General features: G+C 33.6%; 1 protein-coding gene, 2 long non-coding RNA genes and 1 pseudogene across 6 annotated transcripts; 3 read left to right on the top strand and 1 right to left on the bottom strand.

Annotated features, from left to right (window-relative positions):
- Nucleotides 1–2,716: 2,716 nt before the first annotated feature.
- LOC119637528 (survival motor neuron protein-like) lies at nucleotides 2,717–5,958 on the bottom strand. The gene is made up of 3 exons (XM_038033588.1): nucleotides 5,841–5,958; nucleotides 5,636–5,781; nucleotides 2,717–3,386 (listed from the first exon to the last, which is right to left on the bottom strand). The coding sequence occupies exons 2-3, from the start codon at nucleotides 5,654–5,656 to the stop codon at nucleotides 2,736–2,738; spliced, it is 672 nt and encodes a 223-aa protein (XP_037889516.1). The 5' UTR covers nucleotides 5,657–5,781; nucleotides 5,841–5,958; the 3' UTR covers nucleotides 2,717–2,735.
- Nucleotides 5,959–6,226: 268 nt separating this feature from the next.
- LOC119637526 lies at nucleotides 6,227–6,826 on the top strand. Its single transcript, XR_005247270.1, has 3 exons — nucleotides 6,227–6,511; nucleotides 6,577–6,672; nucleotides 6,728–6,826. It is a non-coding gene; the product is annotated as an uncharacterized LOC119637526 (long non-coding RNA).
- Nucleotides 6,827–8,212: 1,386 nt separating this feature from the next.
- On the top strand, nucleotides 8,213–20,786 carry LOC119637692. 4 transcript variants are annotated; one of them, XR_005247314.1, is made up of 5 exons: nucleotides 8,213–8,534; nucleotides 8,623–9,455; nucleotides 18,904–19,181; nucleotides 19,243–19,669; nucleotides 19,771–20,786. It is a non-coding gene; the product is annotated as an uncharacterized LOC119637692 (long non-coding RNA). The 4 variants fall into 4 exon arrangements; XR_005247315.1 differs by lacking the exon at nucleotides 8,623–9,455; XR_005247316.1 differs by lacking the exons at nucleotides 8,213–8,534; nucleotides 8,623–9,455 and adding an exon at nucleotides 16,453–16,997.
- Nucleotides 20,787–20,954: 168 nt separating this feature from the next.
- Nucleotides 20,955–21,986, top strand: LOC119637598 (annotated as a pseudogene).
- The last annotated feature ends 783 nt before the right edge of the window (nucleotides 21,987–22,769 follow it).

The raw sequence follows: 22,769 nt of genomic DNA, 5'->3' as shown, positions 1-22,769 counted from the left end.
AACTCGAGTAGAACACGCATGCCAAACTAAAAAAATTAAATTTTGTAATCGCAGTTTGTGTGACACTGATTTCGCTGATTAACTTTTTTCGTCCGTCGGCGTTTTTCTTTTAACTGACTTATTCACTAACATATGCAGCATTGATAGAGTCACTTAAGTATAAACATAGTCACAGACATATTGTAACGAAACAGCGATGTTGACATCAACTATAAAAACCCGAGAATTTTAATGGATCATACAGATAGGACGCGTCTGGTTTGGCTGCCCATGAATAACGGAAAGGACAAGTAGGATTAAGCGGTTAGCTGAACTAGCTTAGGCATTGGTAGGCGATAGTCAGCTTAGATTAGCCACTATCCGAATATGTAAAAAAAAAATGTGTAGTAGGTTAAAGCAACAGATACCTCCTTAAGCCGCAACACAAAGTATTTGTTTTCAAGAGCACAAAGTATATTATTTTAACTTGTCAAACCGCGAGCACGAAACTATAATCAAATTCGGAACTTACATAGATCGTCAACATCACTATGGTGGTTTTCTTTCGTTTTTTTTTTTTTTGTTCCCTACACCCTTAAGTCATACGGGCATTTCTCGCTCGTAAACCAACTCTCCTACAAGCAAATAAAATTTTGCGTACTTAGCTCGCTAAACTGTTTATCGCGGATACCGTACCGGCTTTTGTTGCCTCTATATATAATAAAATGGAACAAAAAAACAAAAATAAAAAAATTGAAAACATTTTCCAATGGTAGTTCCCAATATTTTTCCAGTAAGTGGTCTTTTTCCCAAAATTACTAATACACAACAATACGGCATAATGGCCCCGGGGTCGCCAGATAAAAGCTCAAATAGGTTTTATCTATTAGCGGACAAATACCCGCAGAGAAAAAAAATTAAAAGTTTGGACTTTCCAGTGTTGCCAATCAGTACCATCTCTCCGGTTAACAAAAAATATGTTGTTCTTTCTTAAACTGATGCTAACAATTTCACAAACCAGTCCTTTCGCTATAAAAAAGCCATATATGACATTACAACGTTTATAGACTCGATAGATCTCGATTCTACGCGATGGTATATTACTTGTCCTCGCCGGGAACCCGTACACAACGGGAAACCTGAGTCCAAATCATTAGCAAATTTGTCTCCAATTTCCGCTACATGACAGTTAGAGGCGCAATATATGACTCCAAACCGTCATTTTTACTGACAGTTTGTCTGTATTAAGAGCTATACGAAATCCTTCGGCTTCGAGATGGAGCACCATCAACAGATTAAGGAATATCATTACAACACCCGGAAAAAAAATTGGAGTGCTTTGGGTACCAACTCATATCGGTTTATTTGGAAATGAGAAGGCTGATCGAGCGGCGAAGTATGCTGCTTCTGCACCTCTAAGTATGGATGATGTCATGGAAAAGTTAGATCTTCAAAGATACATCGGAAAAAAGTTAAAGAGAAAATTACAGAAGGATATCTACAATACTATCGTCAACACTACTCTTCCATTAACCCTCAATTAACCCCACCTTTATATCCAACGAATGTTGAGAAAATCAAGACCCAAACCTTTTCGAGAATTCGCCTTGGCCATACAATTGCAACTCACCAATGGATCTTAAAGAACCCTTCCTCCCCAGCAGTGTGAACAAACTCTCACTATAAAGCACATTCTCTGTGATTGCCTTAACTCTTCTTTAGCTAAAAGTTTTGCATTTCGAGCGACTAAACCTATGAACATTTTACAATCAGCTCTCAAAAAGCTCTTAACACAGAGCCGAATATCAATACAATATACTACTTTATTAAAACTACTAGGCTCAATATCTAATGTACTTTTATAAATTAGAGCCGATAGCCCGTGTTACTATTGCTCTATGTCTTTTTTTTTAGTCTAAGAATTTATTCCATTGGTTTAAAATTATAATATTTTGAGCCGATAGCCTGTGTTGCTAGTGCTTTTTTAGTCTAAGAATTAAATTCATTAGTCTAAAATTAAAATAATAATAATAATAATATAATAATATTTATAAAATTGTAGCAGGAAATTCGAAGATCAAGTATTTTTAAACTATCTAAAATTATACTTTCTAGTAACCCCTGAATTTACACCCCGTTTAAAAACTTAGTTATACTTTCCTTCATACAAAAGTTGCTGGGATGCAAGCACGACCTTGTTGTTCCTTTATTCTAACCTTTAGCTAAACGGCCGTTAACATTTTTGAAACAACACTAAATCTATCCTACAATATACATCGCTTTCTTTTCATATATGTGCTGTTTATTATGCAAAAGTTTGTATCCATACAATCTCTTCTGTGCGCAGGAGTAGACAAACAACTTTGGATTTTCTTACCGACCACTAAGGGAAGGGGTAATTATAATAAACTTTTGTGTCAATGCTGGCAGAAGGCTTCGACACGGAATTGCACTATATAGTTATTGTGGTGACGTATACGCACTGTTATGAAAACAAAACTTGTAGTTAGCTTGCTTAATGCATATTCAAAGTATAAATTTTAGAAATCTTAGACTTGAATGCGGAGGTGCTATGATTGTTGTTTTCTTACCAGTATCCTTTTTAAAATTTTGTGTCGTTATACTTCAATAATTATTCCGATGCTTAAAAATTAAATTCGACACACTTTTTGGCACTCCCTGTTGAGATATTCCGTTTAACAATTATTAGGAGTATAAATTTTTATTTTAATATTTTTCAAACTTCCATGTAAATATTATTTTTTTGTTTTTGAAGAATTTTTCATCATTTGCATACCCTGATATACCCCTGTATAATACCCGCTCATATACCATGACATTAGCATTGCTGATAAATGTTCGGAATCTTCGCTTTTCTTACTGGAAGTTATCATTGGAGGAATTGGGGGTGGGGGAGGTACAGTGATTGTATTTTTCTTGTTACTCTCTTTTTTCAAATTTTTTCCCACTGAACTACTCTTCAGGAAATAATCCGATGATTCATCAATCTTAGATTTTGAGAATTGGAGTCGGCGAACTTTTTTGCCCCATGATGGAACGAGATCACATATATCTACTTCTTGTTGATTATCATAGCCAATGTACTTAAGAATGCAAGTCCCATCTTTCGAATTAATTGATAATATTTTTGCTTCATAGTCCTTACCATCGTCATATGTCGCACGTACATAATCTCCAACTTTATATTTTATTTCAGAAATGTTGTACATCATTTCTTCAATTTCTGAGGTCGATTTGCTAGCGTCATCTTGATTGATTGAAAATTTACTTGTAGACAATGCTATGCGCCTTGCTAATTCTTCTCTAGCTAATTTAACAGAATGGTCGTATGCTTTGATTAATAAAGTATCATCCCATGTATCTTCGATTTTCTCGGCTTGATCTAACTGGAAGTAAACATTAATATTTTGTAACTATGAAATTACATTCGATTTAAAATTAATGCGAATTCGATGAAACTGATATTTGTAAGAAACATATTCAAACATATTCAGTTAATTCACAAAACTTTTTTGGAAAGTGGAATTTTAATTCTTCCTCTAACCTGTAATAAAATTTTAAACGTTTATCATTTATTTCATATTCGAAAAGACAATCTCGGAACAGAAAAATATCATTTAAGGGTGAACTTTTAGTTCCTTTGCGAAATTGAACATAACACGTTAGCTCAACAAAATGCGACACGAGGAAGTAAATGGATTATTTTTACTGTAGATTTCAGTTTGAATTTGAAAATTACTTCATAAGGTTTCGAAATAAGTTTTCAATTTTTATGTCTTCTTGGTTTGATATCGATCTTGTGGGAAACATATCGGCCGACATAAGTGATATATCTAATTAAATTAAAAGTTGGGCAAACATTTGCTAATATTGAAACTTTACATTCAAAATCACAAAAACTTCATATTTAGACGAAATCAACCAATCCAAACAGCCAGAATAAAGTAAATTGATGCCGCTGTTTGTGAATGAATTACGCCTGTTTTCAGAACGTTTTGTAAACATGCGAGAAGTTTATGTATATTAACTTTATAATCTAACTTTTTAAGAAAGAATTATAGAAAAGTATGTTCAGAATCTTTTACAGGATACTCACCCTTTCGACGGTGCTTGTCACTCAATCGATGGATGTAATCTTTACGCATCATGCTCTGGTTAGCATAATAAATATGTTATAGATTCTAAGCTGTCTATCTTTAAATTTTTTTCTTTTCTACTTCTCGTATGGATCATGAATACGAATTCCTTATGTTATAAACGGATCATGAAACCAGTATGCCCAAAATAATATTTATGTGGCTCCTTGTTACGTTTGCAACATAAAAACCAATCCATTTTTTTTATCGAAAGTCATTTATACCTCTTTAAAATGCATGCAAGATTATGTTTATATTTTATTTCGTTAGGTATTAAACAAATGAACGTACTATGCTGCTATGATTTGTAAGCCTCTCTAATTACAGGGAGTCTCATTAATATTAGGTTTTTCCTTCGACAAAAAGTAAACGTTTGCTAAACCTAGTTCATCGTCCAAACACAAAAATTTTTTTTAATATTTTGTACTGCGAGGAATATATAATAACATATAAAGAGAAAGCAAAGAAAATATTCCAGTAGGCAAGTAAATTAAATGCCTTGAACAACTCAAAACATAGCGTCGTTAATATTGGTTTTTCCCATATAAGCAGGGATACAAAAATAAAAAGCAGTACATTATTAAAAATTAATATTTGATGGGTCCTTTTTGGTTGATAACGTCATTTAAACGCTTGGACTTAGTTTGTATAATTTTTCTTGTGTAGGAAACAGGAATCTTACTCCATTCCTCTTATAGTCTGTTTTCCAAGTCTTAGGCGGAGGAGATTGAGTATTTTCGCACATGGCGGTCCGATTCATCACACAAATGGGATCCATGCTTGGTGATTGGGGAAGAGAATGGAGCACTTTGGAGCAGCTATATAAGAGCCATTTTTAAATTAAGCAAGATTTAGACTTGTGATCGTCGTCTTGGTAGAATTTGAGGATTTCCAAAATATCAAGTTTCCCCACACTTTCTTTTAGAGTTTCCTTCAATATCCTCAAATAACCTTCCTTGTTTAGAATGCCATCCATAATCACCCAGTTTCCGACTCCCTTTGGTGCAATCCATATCCAAACTATACCATGACCATTGTAATGCGCGCTGTTGGTACAAGAATGTAATCGCAAGTTAAACAACGAGAGCTATTTAAAGATATTGGCGGAAAATTTGGAAGAAACTGCCGACAAACTTGATATTTTGGAAACATTCAAATTCCACCAAGACAGCGACCTCAAGGCTCAGTCCCGCTTAATTCAAGAGGCATTTAATTTACTTGTCTATTGAAATAATGTCGTTTGTTTTCTTTTTATATTTTAATATACATTCGCTAGTAGTATAAAATAAACACTTTTATGTTTGGACAATGGGTTAGGTTTAACAAACGTTTACTTTTTGTTTAGTTTTTTATCGAGCGAAAAAACTCCAAATTTAATGAGACTCATTATAGGCGTTTTTAAATAAGAAAAGCTTCAGCGCCATGCTAGTCAAACGCCCGGTCCAAATTGTTTAATAACAAAAAGAGTACTTTGACAACAATTTTTAATACATACTTACGTTTGTTTTCTTTGTTGACATTATTGGCCGAAGCAAATTAAATGCACACTAATTTATGTAGAAATTTTAGTTGCGTATTGTCTTACACAAAATTAAACGACAAAGAAATACTTGGCAATTGTTTAACAAGGTTTGCGATTTCAGTACTGCAAATAAATAGAGTTTTTATTGAAATGTAAATTACTTATTCTTTTATTTAACATACACTATTCAAGGAGGAAATCTGTGAAGTTTTCAACATAGCACAATTCTTCACGAAAAAAATATGGATGTCCTAAAAACACCGTTCTCCAGCACCGCTGCTATATAAAATTGTGTGAAATATTAGCAAAGACTGTGGAGAACACAATGAAGCTTCACTCATACTCACAATTAAGCAATTAAGTCGTCGGCATAATTAAGCGCTACACAATGATGCGTTATTCCTATTTTCGGGATAAGACTTCAACTATGCCCACTTTTTCGAGACGTCATTTGCACCTATACATAAATAAAAGAAAAGGGAAAACGTAGAAAAAGATATGATGGTCGTTTCTTTTAAACTTACGAATTATTTATCTAACTTAAATATATTTTGTTAATTTTTTTATATTCTATGTATTTTAATTTTGACTTATAGTATGTATTATGTGACAGCCCTTCAAGCTACGGTCGTAATAAATCAGTATGTATTGGAAAAGCTGCACTACCCACAAAAAAAGTATGGACACAGTGAATTTGAGTTCGGTATAGTGGATGGTTATGATATACCTAATTTGTTACTAAACAGCCGTCGATCAAACGACGAATTCATCACAATCCTTCCATTCTTTCGGGAACATTAAGCTTCGTAAGGCCGTAAAAATGTGATTTGCATCGCAGATTCTCCTCAATACAGTAATGACTAAAAAAATTCTATAAAAGTCATTTGTTTTTCTTAACACAAACTCTTGCCTTTGTAGCTGCTAAGTTGTGTCATATAATTTCGTTAACAATTTTGCGTACAGTTGAAAAGCCTATTTTAAATGAGAGAGACAGATGCTGTATGATATCACCATGTAAGTATGTAATATATCAAAATCCATATGTGAACCTTTAAATCCTTTCTTGCAGGAGCGTGAGAAAAATTCTGATATTCGAGAAATGCGAACAGATTACACCATGCACTATTTTGTAATATATAAAAAACAACCAATATTTTGATGAAATTGTTTTATCAGAGTGAAAAATAGTTTATTAGGATCCATATATTTATTATGTATGCATATATATATATGCGTATATAAAGATAATGGCTAAAAGGAAAAATAGTAGATTGTTTCCAGACCTAAAACAGCAACTGAAAAATACAATAAGCAATATTAAAATATTCTTGTTAGAGTGTATTTAAGAATTTATTTGCGCTTACACATTTTAATCCATTACAAATATTATAAAAAATAAATTATAATTTGAAAAATATAAACTAAATTGCATAAAAAATATGTTACGTCTTTACTTAATGCATATTTAGGGAAATCCAACGCATATATGAATATAATTAACATACTCTAACCGAATTGTAAAAAATATAACGCGAATTAGAATGCATAATTGTAAGAATGAAAAATTCATGAAAATATTTAAAACATAAAAAAAAATTCATCATCATAAAAAATCCATAAAATATTGAAAATCAAGTTAAAACAAAACAATTCGTATAAGTAAGAGAATTAAGTGTGTTGAATTTCTTTATTTAGTTTGCTTAGTACATTGTTCCTACTAAAACCATACGTTTTTTCTTATCTTTGCATAGATTTCTTTATTTTTTCTATAAAATAATCTGGTAGACAGTCTCTCATTTTGACTAGCAGGAAACTAAGCCAGAAAAACGGAATGACACACCAATGTGTTTAAACGAATTGTGTTTTAAGGCCAAAAATAGTGTTTGTCCGCTTTGATATGGTAACCTTATTCAAAAAAGTCAGTAAATTTTTTTATGAGTTAAGTAAGAAACGGGAAAAAGTAGAATAGTATCTGTTTAAGTAGTCACTTATATAGGCGCTCTCGACAAACAAGTCAATGCTCATGAGTTTAAATCTCAAGTGCGTCAGAGCTTTCAATGAAGCCGATAGTCTCATTTGCTTGCGCTTTAAGTCTATTGTCCTCGAATTAGTGATAATAGGAATAGTAAAATTAATGTGAAACAAATCAACTTTTTGAATTAATGCATGAAAAACGTTCTCTCAAAGCTGTCAAATTTGGCGTAAGCTAAATCGCTCACGTTTTACATTAGTGCTAATTTTTCAGAGTGAGTATTGGTTGTTATTGCCAGCACAAAGCAATGTTTTTCTAGGGAGTTTGATATTCCTGGGGTTAATTTCTTGTTCGACTCAAGAAAGATGGGAAAATTCGCAATGTTTGCGCAGTCTTTCATAATATTTGCGTGCACTACGCGTTGCAAAATACGCTGATTCGGATTTAACTTCTGGTGACGATACCGCGTTTCGCTACAGACAATAAAAATCGGGATGCACATTACAATTGAATTGAAATTTTATTGAAATAGTAGATATAAACAATAAATCCGCTTTTAGCTATTTTCTACAAATTAAAAAGTTGGCTTTTATTTATATAACGAAACATTTTATTTTCAATTCAATTAAATAACAATATATTAAAAAACATGCTGACCTATATACATTAACAGAACAAAGATTGTCGGATCAATGTCGAGTAATTTTAAGAAGAAATCTTGCCCCAACAGCACGTATAGGATGAATTAAAGAAGAAATACGTGTAATTGGTTATATGATACAGAGTGAAAATACTCAAATAGAAGACGCAACTAGCAGTGGAAATGGTTATGAAATCGTTGATATAACCACGACCACAACTCAATCTCATGTACAACCAATCGACCTGAATATACATAATACAGGTAAAGAAAATTATACGGAGCTCGTAAAAGAAAATGTATTATACTAAAAATTAATCAAAACATTAATGCTAACAATACTAACCTACAGAGGAATGAATCCAACACTTAGGCCGAAAATACCGAAAACCGATAACTTCTTTCAACTGCAACACATCCTCAAAATATTGAACAAAAGCATAATGAAGTCGAAAATATAGAAGAACTTGTACAGTACATAAGGAGAATTGGTACAACAGACAAATTGAGAAGTAATCTTAATCCAAAAAGTTCACAAAAAAGTTAATGCAATTAACTTCACCCATAACGATGCCATAAACACTTTGACATCAAAACTATCAAACTTAGCGAGTAGATTACGGAAGTATAAGAAATGTGAACAGAAAAAAAGAAAACTAATCTTTTACTACAAATGAGAAATATTTATTGAAAACTAAACGTTAAAGATCCAAGAGAAAGTTGTAATGTCTCTTCTAATAAGGATGAGTTTGCAACAATTTTGAAGGCAATTAATGTCCTTACCTAAAGGTTATAATCACAGGGTTGTGTAGCGAAGCAAAAAATCACAGAATATAAGTCATTATTCATACGAATGAATATTGTAGAAGTGAAAATAATCTCAAAACTGCATTAAAAAATTGTAAAAGTGCAAAGTACTAGGCTCAGTTTAAGTTTAATCTCCTCCTTAAAGGAACGATTGCGATATATAACATAATAACTATGCAAAAAGAATCTGATTCAAAAGAACAAATCATAACATATTGTATAATTTTTAATCGCGCCTACAACATATATATGGTGTACAAATTCAATCGTACGGATCATAAACAAACGAGATATTGAAATTGGAAAATCAACAAAATTCTTCAATTGAAATGCAAAGGCACATTCGACAGTGTTATCTTACTAATGCTCTGATTTAGTGTAAGCAATTGAAATTAGAAACAAATTTTCGCTAGAATAAGAAAAATTTGAATAAAAAAGGAGAAATTTCAAATAAAGTTATCATTGTTTGACCATCTTTCTATCGATTAGTTGGCATCGCAACAAAAGCCGTAGCATCTTGACGCTGGCTTATTTGAATAATTTATTGTTTATAGCGGAAAAAATCTTTGCGTTCTCTGCGTACTAAAGACAACTAGTAGCAGTTTTTCATAATTTTATAAACAGCAGTCCGTTACCTGGCCATAGCATACGGTCATATATCTTATTATATTGGAATACAGATAACAAAGAAACATTGTATTTAACACATGATCGGTTGATTAAAATCGTGCTAAAGTACGAGATATATATATATATATATTTTTTTTTTTTTTTGTTTGTTTAGAGATGGATTGGACCAGTTAAGTTAATGTTAGATCCATAATCCAGAAACGAAGTTGAGAGCGATTGATGAAAAAATTTAAGCATAGGTAGACTGATGTGGCAGAGTGTTCGCAATGAGAGGCTCTGTTCCGCTGTCAATCCATAAATCACCGTCCTTGTTACTGTACTGTCAAGATCCGGCTAATAATGCCGATAAAAGAAAAAGTGTAGGCGATTCGTGATTGTAATAGAAATACTAAATGTAAAATTAGAATGAAAACTCAGCTGATTTGATAAAGGCAGTCAGTTGCTTCAAATGCCTAAAGTTACCAGCACGAAAAATTTCATATAGATTGTTATACAGGTTAAATATACTGAAAGATTGTCTAAGGATGTCAAACCTCCTGCAATCAAAAATAAGGTGCTCGGCAGACTCAGTAATATTGCAATCCTCACAGATGTCAGAGGAGGAGACTTTGATCATTTTAAAATAGACCTTGTCGTAGGTGTGATTACTCATAAGACTGTGAAGAACTTTAAATTCCCATGTTGTGAATTTTCCTTTAGGTAGAAGCGTGGGTGTCAAAAAAGGGTAAATTTTGTAGAACAGCCGGTCACTTTTTTCTCTAGCTACAACATGATACTCATCTTTCCATTCTTTTATGATAAGTTTTTTGACTAGCAGAAAAGCTTCGCTGGGGGGGTAGTTTATGGACAAAACTGTACCATCGAACCTAGCTTGACGAGCATGGAAGTCAGCTTTTTCATTGATACTAAAACCGCAGTGACCTGGGATCCAGATGATGTGGCATTTTTCAATACTTGTGTCTTTTAAAAGGTTGTAGATATCGAAGACATACTTATTGAATGGGTCTTTGTTCTTGATTAAAATTAGAGCAGATTTGCTGTCAGAGAAAACTACAAATTTTTTCAGCTTAATATCAGATGCGTGGATGATTGCTTGTCTGATGGCCAGAAGTTCAATGAAAGTGGATGATAGTTCTTGTAGAACTTTAAATTTTCCTATAAGTAAGTTTGGGTATTCAATAATTGAAAAACTAGAGATGTCCGAATTGATAGATCCATCCGTTGCGTATATTTTGAAGTTATTTTCGACGAAGTGGTTAAGTTTTTGCAGACAAGCGATTCGAAGACAAGACCCTGATCGATTTTTTTTTGAGTTGGTGATTGAATTAAGTAAGTTTAATTCAACTACGCATTTATCATGAATAATATTATTCCAGGAGGGTATTGAGTTAACTTTATTGAAGATGTTACTGAATTTTTTGAAGCAGTTAGAGTAACTACTGATGACATGATTGTGTTTGGAAGCGACCTCGTCAAAGAAGGCAGGTTTGAAGATTTTTACCTTGAGAAGCTCTTTTGCAGTTACAAGATAAATTCTCTTAGCAACGGGGAGTTCATAAGAGATGGAACGTAAAATTGATGTTGGTGTTGAGGGGGACAGACCGGTACAACGTCTTAGGATTGAGTGTTGAAAGGTTTGTATTTTTTTTAATGTATACGCAGGAGCGTTACACGATGTAGAGTAGGGATATTCAGTTTTGGATCTAACAATAGATTTGTAAACGTTTAATGCTTTCCTAGGTGGGAGTCCGGTGTGAATGTTGGTCAGAAGTTTGATGACATTTGAGCCTGTGTTGCAATTTTCGAGGCTATCCTTGTAATGCTCATGCGTGGTTAAACTTGAGTTGATTATTCTGCCCAAAAATTTAAAAGAGGAAGACGGACTGATTTTTATACCATTGATTGTAATGTAAAAAATTTTTTTGGGACCCTTAGCAAAGCGAACGACTTTTGATTTTTCCGGGTTGAAAGTTAGATTTAAGTCTGCACAAAGTTTGTGAAAAAGATTGGCTTTAGTGTCGAGGTTACGGACTGCTTCCATTAATGATTTTCCAGCAGAGATGATGAGGAAATCGTCAGCATATTGAAATAAATGGGTAGAATTGTCCTGTAATTGATGTAAACCGGCTGTGTATAAATTGAAGAGAACTGGGCTGAGACAGCTACCTTGAGGTAAGCCTCCACAAACTTCGACTGTATGTGAATCTAATACGAGAGTTCTCGAGGAAAGAAAGTTGAGAACCCAATGCCTATTTTGTGTCGGGATTTTAAAATCAGATAGAATTTGCTCCAGTTTCGCTAAGTTTACACAGTCGTAAGCTTTATTAATGTCTAAGCAAAGCATGACTACCTGGTTCCCATTTGCTTTTTCATTTGCAATTGTGAAAAGGACTTCATTAAGGCACATACCGGTGGAGATATTTTTTTATTTAAGCAAAGGACCTTGACGGGAGAAGGTGTGAGTGATTCAGGAATTTTGTTAGTCTTTCTTTAATCATTTGGCTGGTAATTTTTAGAAGAACAGGCAAGAGGGATATGGGTCTGAAGTTGGTGAATATTTCAAGATCTTTTCCGGGTTTAGGAATGGGCACTATTTTAATTGTACGCCAAACGGTGGGAAACGAGTTGGTCATCCAGCGCTCATTTATAGCAGATAGCAGGGTTAGAAGGCTTGGCATGGGAAGGACCTTTATCATTTCATATTTGATTCCGTCATGGCCTGCTGCTGTGGACTTCTTTTTCGACTTAAGGACGTGCATGAGTTCATCAAGGGAGAATGGAGAGATGTTTTCCATCCGAGAGTTAAGTAAGGAGGTTTGGAGACCACATGTCGAGGGAACTTGAGCTTTCAGCCATTCAAGGTAGGATTTGTTGTTGAGATCATCCCAAATGGGGTGCTTGTATTTCTTTTTTGTGGTGCGATGACCATTTAAAAATTTCCAGAATGGCTTTGTATTGCTATTTGAGCATAGTTCTTCGATAACGAGGGCTCGATGGAATCTTTTGGCTTTTCTAGTCGATTTCTTCCATTCTTTTTGTGATAACTTGAAATCTTCAAAATTAGAAATATTGGGGTATTTGGAAAATTTTTGTTTAGCAGCTTGTAATCTACGGAATTGTGAAGTGAGCAGCTCGTTCCACCAAGGTTTTGGTGAGTAGGAATTCGAGATTTGGATGTCGGATTTGGCGTTAATTATTTCTTGTTGAAATGAGCACTGGATAGATTCGACCTGTGGCTCAAGACATACGTGAATAAGATTATTTAGGAGTTTTTTCCTCGAGATAAAGTCATTTATCTTGTACGAGGTAATAGAGGTGGCATTAAAGAGAATAGGAAGGTGGTGGCTGTTTCCCAGGAAAATTTCTTTTTTAACCTCCCGTTTGAATGTGAGATGAGTTGCGTTAGTGAAAGTAAGATCCAACACGCTACCACAATTGTTGGTCGTAGAGTGAAAATAGGTTGGTGAATTATCATTCAGACAATAGAAGTTACTAGCTTTAATGATTTCTTGCAAGGCTTTGCCTTTATTGTTTGACACGGAGTCACCAAAGCAAGGGTGTCTTGCATTGAAATCTCCTGCAATTATGACATTGTGGAAACTATTGAGCATATCACAGAGACGATTAAAGTCATCCCGGAAAGATTGAATGGGGATGTTGGGCTTGAAATAGCAAGCAGCAATGACGATATTAGGTTTTAGACAAGAGGTTTTGATAATGACTATGTCAGCAGTCGATTTAAATGGGATTTGTTTGAAGGATATGCCTTTTCTGGCAAGGATGGCAACACCTCCAAAGCCGTCACTTCTACATTTATAAGCGGAGTTGTAATTTGAGATTTTGAGATCGGAAATTTTTTCATCGGACAGAAAGATTTCACTCAAGATGGCGAAATCAGTACGGTTGGAATTTATGAAAAAATCAAGAGAATGGGCATTACGCCTGAAGCTTTGTATGTTATACTGTAGGAAGGACGTCATGAGAAATGTTAGAACATGATAGGGCCGACCCAGATGTACCTTGTTTTAAAAGATCAAATTTTGATTTAAGGGAACTTATTTCTGTTTGGATGGTTTTAAGCATGTCTTCTTGAGAAGAGATGGAGAGAATCCTGAAAATCTTTTCCAGAATTATCTCCATTTCAGTGGATTTATGGTTATTGATGAAAGTATGCTTTTCAGGGGGCGGGGTAGGTTTTTTTGGCTCCTGCGACTTGTTACTGTGAGTCGAGGGCGTCTTGAGAGACATTCTGTGCAAGGACTTGGGAATACTTGTTTTATTTTTTAAAACTGCATTGAAGTTTTTGTTAATTAAAATATTATTTGTATCAATAGTAGGGTCTCTGATATTGTTAGGAGCATTGCTGTCCTTCATTGCTGGGAAGTTTACGTCATAGTTTTGAAGTAAATTGTATGGGTTGTTAGAGAATTTCTCTTTGTATTCTCTAAAAGATAAATTCTGGATGGTTAAAATTTTTTTTAAATTTTCCTCTTTCTTTCTTTTTGGACACTCTCGAAATGTTACGTTGTGGTCCAGCGACCCGCAACCTAGACATTTGATTGAGAGGCATGAGTCCGTAGGACAGGCCGGTGACTTGCCACAGTTCAGGCATCTGCTTTCCTTACTTTTGCAGAATTTGGCGATGTGACCAAATCGGCCGCAATTATAGCAGAGCCTGACGGAAGGAATGAAGTAGTCAACTGGAAACCAATTTTTAGGCTGTTTGTTGGGATGAACATTTCTCTGTCTGCAGGGTCTCTTCTGAGGATTCTTGTAACAGAAATGATTTCAATATCAGAGGTAGCTGAGTTGAGAAAGTCCTCTTCCTTAATTGAAGGTGGAATGTTTTTTACGATCCCAAATTTTTCTGTGAAAATTCTAGGGATGTAGGCCTTGCAAGACTTTGGACCAAAATCATTGTTTATTAAAAAGTTGTTGGCATCAACCGCAGTAGCAAAACCAAGTTTGGCTTTGCCATTGCTGATGGTTTTGATATTAATCAAACCATCCAATTTGAGATCTTTGATGTGTTCGAAAAAAAAATAAATCTGAGTTAAGGCGAAAAGGTTTCTCTAGGTTATTGTTGCATACTTTAATGAATACGTAGCACTCACCGGTCGTGTCGTCACTATAACGATTTGGACTAGATGGGTCAGAGCTCTTTCCTTTTATGGGACTACTATTATTGTTACTGTTCACCGAGCTGTCTTTATTGGGAGGCTTATTCATAGAGGGAGCGATCGGGGACTTTAAGGAGGTGATATTGACATCCTCAGTCAAGTCTTTTACAGATGAATTGTTCTTATCAGAGATGATCTTTTTGAGACCTTCGTTCTGGGCTGTGATTCTTCTTTTAAGTGAACCCTTGCTATGCGTGATTCGAACAAAATTTTCGAAATCATCATCGTTTGATAACATGTTTGAGAGCCTCACCCCCTTGAGGGGCGGGCGACTTTTAGGTTTCGTGCTAGATTAAAGGCAAGAGAAAAGGATCAACTGACTTACCGAGAAAAGAATGGATATGGAAATCAGCCGTTTTTGGTGGAACCGACAGAGACAAAGAAGAACAAAGCCTTGTAAGTTAAAGCAGTTTTAAGAATTTGACAGGAATCGCCGCTACTTGATGTCCAATGTACAGGTGAGTTGACGAAGTGAGTCTTGTCAGGATGAGGTTGAAGACAGCAGGTGCTGCGCAATTTGCGGAGAAGCACAAGGACGTCGAAGCCTTTGTTGATTTTGTTTAAATGCCGCAACTTCACTATATATATTTTCACTACTTCAAGAGTTTTCAGAAACAAAAAAAAAAAGAAGAATTTTTTTTCTTTTTTTTGTTGAAAAAAAAAATTTATTTTTCAAGAATTTTCTGCAAGAAAGCGTCTTATTTCATGCAGAGTTGCCGAGCGAATGCTAAAGTACAAGATAGATAACAAAAATTTTAAGTGTTTTGTATCTTGTAATGGAAAAATGAGAAACATTACGTTTTTGTACTGAGCGCAACGTTTATTATCTTTACAAACTCAATAAAAATACAGTGAGCCGAGGAGACATTCTAAGCAAATTTTTCTTTATATTTAATTATGGTTGTCAAAATCCGAAGTATAACAGCTGGTGGGCTTTCCTGATAAACAAGCGGATAAAGTAACTATTAATTAAATTGGAAAAAAAAGAATGTCCAAAAATTATCAATTCATTGTTTTGCACATATTTGAACAAAACACACGTCATTTGACTTTCGGCAAACGGCAGCTGGACAATTTTTTTCTTTCCTCGTGTTTTGTCGATGTTTGTGGAAAAAAAACAAAAATAAATAAATTTTTAAAAAAGAAACGAAACTTTTGAAAATTAAAAAAAATAAAAAATATATATACTAACCTTTCTTTTTCCGTTTTTCGTCCGGATTGGTGTTCCCTGAGATAAACAACACAACAACATCCCTATGGAGACAGGCTCTGAATTAATTGTCACGAATAGAGACAATTTCGAGGATTTCTATACGAACGAGCATAACTAGAGATCGAGGATGGGTGATGATGTTATTAGTCTAGCTCCCAAAGGGGGAGTTATAGCCAAAGATATGACAGTGCTCTGTATTTAATAAGCTTACTGATTTAGGAGTCAAAGAGATAGCAAGGCTTGATATCAATTTATATGATTATCTTGCACAAAGCAGTTTTGTAGTTTTCGTTGAAACGTGTGAAAATGCGTTGAAAATGTGAAAAGTGTAAATAATAGCTCTGACCTTTTTTTATGATTACCTAAAAACCTTTAACATCGATGGGTTATTAGAATTAAAAGTAGTTAGCAGTGGCAGAGCTAAATTGCTTTTCAGATCTGCCCTTTATGCTAACTGCTTCGTTAAAGACAATGACTTCAAAAAAAAGAACTTCTGAGCATATATTCCGAGAGCTTTCACCGAAAGATTCGGAGTAATTCGGAATGTCCCCGTCGAGTACAGTAAAAACGATATCATAAAAAAAACGGTCTCTGACGTTCCTATCAAGTCTGGTGTTAGGTTTCGTAGAAGAATTCCTAACAGCGAAGAAGAGTTCATTCCAACCACTAGCATCAAAATAAGTTTCAAGGGGAAAGCCCTCCCCAAAGTAATTAAATTTAATTTTTGTAATTTGCCCATGGAGTACTTTGTAACCACCTTAAGGTAATGCTTTAAGTGCAGCAGATATAGCAATGTGTAAAAGTTCTGCAAAGCGAAGGAGGAAAGGTGCTTAAACTGCGAGAAGTCTTCAAAGTGTGAAATGTGTGCAACAACGAGATGCTTGTCCTGTGGTTCAGGTGAGCACAATACTCTAAATAAGTTGCCTGAACAGGGCATATTAAGAAAATCTCTTTCCTACAAAGAAGTAAAAGTAAATTACTTTGAATGTCTAGATGACAGCTCCTCCGACGAAAATTCCCTTCCATTCGGAAACTCGCCTACCATTTCTAGCAAGGATGATAACGAAAACGCAAATAAGATTTTAACACAGAAAAAATTTAATGCGGTTGTTAAAAGAACATCTGTTATTTCCAAACTTTCTCCCAGTTCACCCACCAAACCTTCTCTCAATTCACGCCCCAAGCCGTTTCTAACAAGACCTCGGCGGCCAATAATTTCGAACAACAATTTGCGTTCCTTGAAATTTGATAGAGTTATCTCTGCGATTAAAGAATGTATCCGTCCGATTACCCCTCAGAATTTTGTTAAGGAATTCGGCGAAAAAATGTATCTTTTTGCTCGCTACAATCAAGCATCCAGTACTGCAAGGAAATCCGCTGCGGTTTCTTTTAATTTAAACGTAACTTATCGTTTTTGGATTTTTACTTGAACTCGAATAATATTGATTTCTGCATCTTAAATGAAGTTTTTCTGAAGGACTACAATTTTTTTGAAGTTAAAGTTTCCAATTATGTTTCAACTACCAAATGCCGAGATAGTGGCTATGGTGGTGTTAGTATAGTAGCCAAGAAAGGCGTCAATTTCAGATGAATTCCCTACAATTTTGCTGCACTATCATCAATCCCTTGAATCTTAACCCGAATATTTTCATAGCATCATGCCACTTTCCACTTAAAGTAGATATACAAACTTTTCGTGATGAGATTCAGAGATTATGTGACTTTTTGGCCGGAGATTTCCATGCTAGATATTGCTTGTATCAAGTCTCTTGCTTCCCAAAAAAGCTTTGACTGCATACAAAGTTTTAGCCAGGTCTAAAATTGAAATTGCACATTCTACATGTTGCAATTTCCCAAAATATATTGAGAAACGTATACAAACATTTGAAAATCGAATGTTAAGACGTTGTATTGGACTGACCCTCTCAACTTCTCACCATATTTTCAATGCCATCTCTGGTGAATAGCCCGTTTCCTAAAAAGCCCTTCTTTGCACTGCCAAGAAGCTGATTAAAGTCAAGATAATGAATCCTTCCCCTTTTCAGAAAGTTATATCACTCAGTGATACGGTCCCGTGTAGCTATGCATTATGTTATCAAAAACTGCGTCACATTTTTGGCAAGATAAATTCAATTCCTCTCTGGAATTTTTTCACCAATAAATGCAGAATCTCCACGAACATTCTTGAATTGATCTCTACCTCAAAGCAAAATGTGAATTTCTCATGTATGAGGATCTTATGCCAAGAAAAGATTCTTCTTTATTACAACAACGGCTAATTTTTAGATGTCACAGGCTTGATGGTGTTAGAGGTTTGTTTAGCTTTTTCAAGTTATATGATGGTTTCCTCGATCTCTAGCAAAAACTTTATGTCATCTTGGGGGACTAACTTGCTTTATTAGAAAAGCGAATTTATCATATTAATTTATTTTTTGCGTTCAATCATTTTCTGTTGCTATGACATTCCCTTTTTGTTTTCAGCCAAAGTTTGCAACACTCTTATTTTTTTTGCATAACTTTGAACAACTCAACAATGTAATTACACATGCACATAATTACTCTTAACTTTCGGCACTGGCTATTGTCGCCGTTTTTTTTGTTGTGTTTTATATATAATTCTTGCCAGTAATTAACATTGTTTATTATCTGGATATATCCTTATATATAAGGCACAAATTTATTGGTTTAGTCCATCTTCACTCAACAACCGAAAAAAAAAGAATGATCAATTAATTATAAGAAGTTTTAAGTGCAATTTTTAAACTGAAGAAATTAACAATTATATTATTCCTTAAAACCACAGATCTACGTGTTCGCATTCGTTTATTTTGCTGCTGCAATGCTGATAACGATTCTCCTACCAAATTATGCACTTAATTGCATATTAACAGTTTTAAATTTAATATTTGATGGCTGCGATTGCAGGTCAGCTTTCAAGGAACAATTCAGTGAATTGATGTAGTTCAAGACGGCCCATCTCGAAGTGGCGCAAAGCTATAACCAAAGCTGTGCTCAAGGCCATGAACTGTGGAATAAAGTAGACTGTAAATTGAATTCAAAATAACGGGATGCTGGCGAAAAGTAAATTAATTACAATTTCCATTCCAATGTATCATTTTGATTTATTTTATTTTCGTTTTAGATTTGGGCGGACCACAAGTATCGAACAAAGAAGAAGACGAACCATAGCAAAAAGTCTTTGAAACAGCTTAGAGGAAGACCGAAGGAAGGAGTAGAATTGACTGACAAGGAGGAGAAAGTTGCAGAGCTAGCAAATTTGAAGGCAACGTCGACGGAGTTAAAGGGTCACTGAATTTGCCGCTGCGATCAAATCGTGTGTTTTGCTCCATCAGTAGAGTAGCGGAGAGTAAAATTTTAATGTGTACTTCTTTGTTTGTTTTTAAATGTTTTTCATGTGTTTAGAAGCCTTAGTACAATAGGTGTACCATTCTTCGAAGATATGCCGAATACAGCTAAGGAGCGCAAGTACGCGTATGTCATTTATTACTTAGGAAGTTCAACATTTATTTTCTATTTATTGGATGTAGCTGGCAATAAAGGCCAAGAAGGTAATGTGTTTTTACATTTAATATATGCACATATTTATTTCAATTATGAAATACTTTAATTAACGAAATAGAAATAATAAAAATTTATCCATATTATTTAGTTTATTTAAAAAGAAACTATCACCAGCACTTCTTAAAGCATCGCTGGATTCAATTGGTTGTAATACATATTTGAAGTTTTGCAGAGATACACAGACAATAAGCTCATCTATGTATCATAAATAAATCCAAAAAACTTACACACTTTTAGGTAGTGTTGGAACCATTCCGCAGAGCCATTCTCCGTCTCACACCAATTCTCTGTAGCGATATTCGATCTTCTTTCATGAAATAGCATACGCGGTTATTTATTTACATTAATAATATAATACGCTATATCAAGGCAGCCGAAAAGCGAAACCATGCTTAAATATCTTGGCAAAGAACAAGCGAAGCCTGTAAGCCATACAATCCTTATAAAAATTAAGAAAAGAATACATTCAAAGACTAGAAAAGCTGATTTGATTAAATGCGAGAAATATGATAAAACCAATCAATACTAAAACTCTCCCATTGTTACTACTACTAATCCTCTGGAATAATTAACAGAACAAATATTGATATTGAACTCTTTCAAAGAGATGTCAGATCATGTACGATAAAATTGAGAACAGATCCCAACTCAGCATTAGAATTAGAAATCTTACACAATAACATATAATGGCACTCAAAGTTCCATTACAAAGAGGCTAAATTCATAAGCCAAGCAGATTTAAAAGGATCACTGATGTTGAGCGAGACCGCAAAGATTAATAAAAAAAGAGCAAGCAATAACAAAAAAATTAACCAACGGGTGGCCAAGACATTAGGTGGCAAACACCCACACGTGTTGAGCCAAAATCACATTGACAATAAAGCTTCGATCCGGCGGTTATTTAATGGCTATTCATTTTAGGAAAAAAAAGGATTTCTAACTGCTGTACAGGATAAAGTGATATACGCAAAAACTAAGTGCAAAACGGTATACAGATGAATGTCGAACAGCAGGAACTATTAAACATATCACATTAAGATACACAGGATGCACATATTTCGCGAACAGAGCGTACAAGTTTGTTACTAATAAATTTAATGAATTGCCTGATAAAAGGGTTACCTTGATAGGGTAAATTATGTAAAATTTACATTCATTATTATATTTAATAGAATTAAACTATTTCTAAAAGTATCAAAAACTTTTGTGCATCTTACACTAAAATATAAAAAGATAAGCTAATAAAGCTACTGGGTTCATACCCCATTTATAAAGGTTTTAATCCTTTTCTCTTTAATTTTTAATAATTCATCAAAAATTTTATTTTTATTTATCTTATTTTTAGGATCAATAATTACAATTTCCTCTAATTCTTGATTAGGGGCATGAATAGGATTAGAAATTAATTTATTATCTTTTATCCCCCTCATAAGAGATAATAAATTACTTTCAACTGAAGCTTCTTTAAAATATTTTTTAACTCAAGCTTTAGCTTCGTCTATTCTTTTATTTTCTATTATTTTAATTTATATTAATTTTAGAAAAATTAGTAGATTAAATGAAATAATAATTTCATCTACTTTACTTCTAAAAAGAGGCTCAGCCCCATTTCATTTTTGATTTCCAACTGTAATAGAAGGATTATCATGAATAAATTCTTTAATTTTATTAACTTGACAAAAATTAGCACCTTTAATGTTAATCTCTTATTCATTATCTAATTTTCTAATTGTTAGAATAATCCTTTCAGCTTTAATTGGGGCTATTGGAGGTTTAAATCAAACATCCTTACGAAAATTACTGGCTTATTCTTCCATTAATCACCTAGGATGAATAATTTCTTCAATATTTATAAATAATTTACTTTGATTAGTATACTTTTTATTATATACTTTTTTTTCTTTCGCTTTAATTTTTATTTTCAACACTTTTAAAGTTTCTCATATAAATCAGTTATTTTCTTTATTTATAAACTCAAAAACTATAAAATTTGTTTTATTTTTAAATCTACTCTCGTTAGGAGGTCTTCCTCCCTTCTTAGGATTTTTCCCAAAATGAATAGTAATTCAAATATTAATTATAAATAACCAATTACTGTTATTATTTATTCTAATAATATCAACATTAATTACTTTATATTTTTATTTACGATTATCTTATAGAGCTTTTATATTAAATCACTTTGAAAATAACTGAAATAATAAAACTCTTTTTATAAATTTAAATATAAAAATTATATTATTATGTTCATTTTTTTCTTCAATAGGATTTATTGTAATTTGCTCAATTTTTTTCTTTTATTAAATTATTAGTTTTTAACTAAAGTTTTAAGTTAAAAAAACTAATAACCTTCAAAGTTATCAATATAAGAATAATCTTGTAAGCTTTAGTATTTCTACTCCTTTAGAATTGCAGTCTAATATCATTTTTGACTATAAAGCTTGATTAAAAAGGATTACCTTATTAATAAATTTACAATTTATTGCCTAAACTTCAGCCATTTAATCGCGACAATGATTATTCTCCACAAATCGTAAAGATATTGGAACATTATATTTCATTTTTGGTACATGATCAGGAATAATTGGTACTTCTCTAAGAATTTTAGTACGAGCTGAATTAGGTCACCCAGGAGCCCTAATTGGGGATGATCAAATTTATAATGTAATTGTTACAGCTCATGCTTTTATTATAATTTTCTTTATAGTAATACCTATTATAATTGGAGGTTTTGGTAACTGATTAGTCCCATTAATATTAGGAGCCCCAGATATAGCATTCCCCCGAATAAATAATATAAGATTCTGATTATTACCTCCTGCTTTATCTCTTCTTTTGATGAGAAGAATAGTTGAAAACGGAGCCGGGACTGGTTGAACTGTTTACCCCCCACTCTCATCTATTATTGCCCATGGAGGTGCTTCAGTTGATTTAGCTATTTTTTCTTTGCATTTAGCAGGAATTTCCTCGATTTTAGGAGCTGTAAATTTTATTACAACTGTAATTAACATACGAGCTACTGGAATCTCTTTCGATCGAATACCTTTATTTGTCTGATCAGTTGTAATTACCGCATTATTATTATTA

The sequence above is a fragment of the Glossina fuscipes genome, unplaced genomic scaffold (genome assembly GCF_014805625.2).
Source record: "Glossina fuscipes isolate IAEA_lab_2018 unplaced genomic scaffold, Yale_Gfus_2 60, whole genome shotgun sequence".
NCBI lineage: Eukaryota > Metazoa > Arthropoda > Insecta > Diptera > Glossinidae > Glossina > Glossina fuscipes.
Note: the sequence above shows the minus strand (reverse complement) of the source record. Positions and strands in the feature narration are given on the sequence as shown.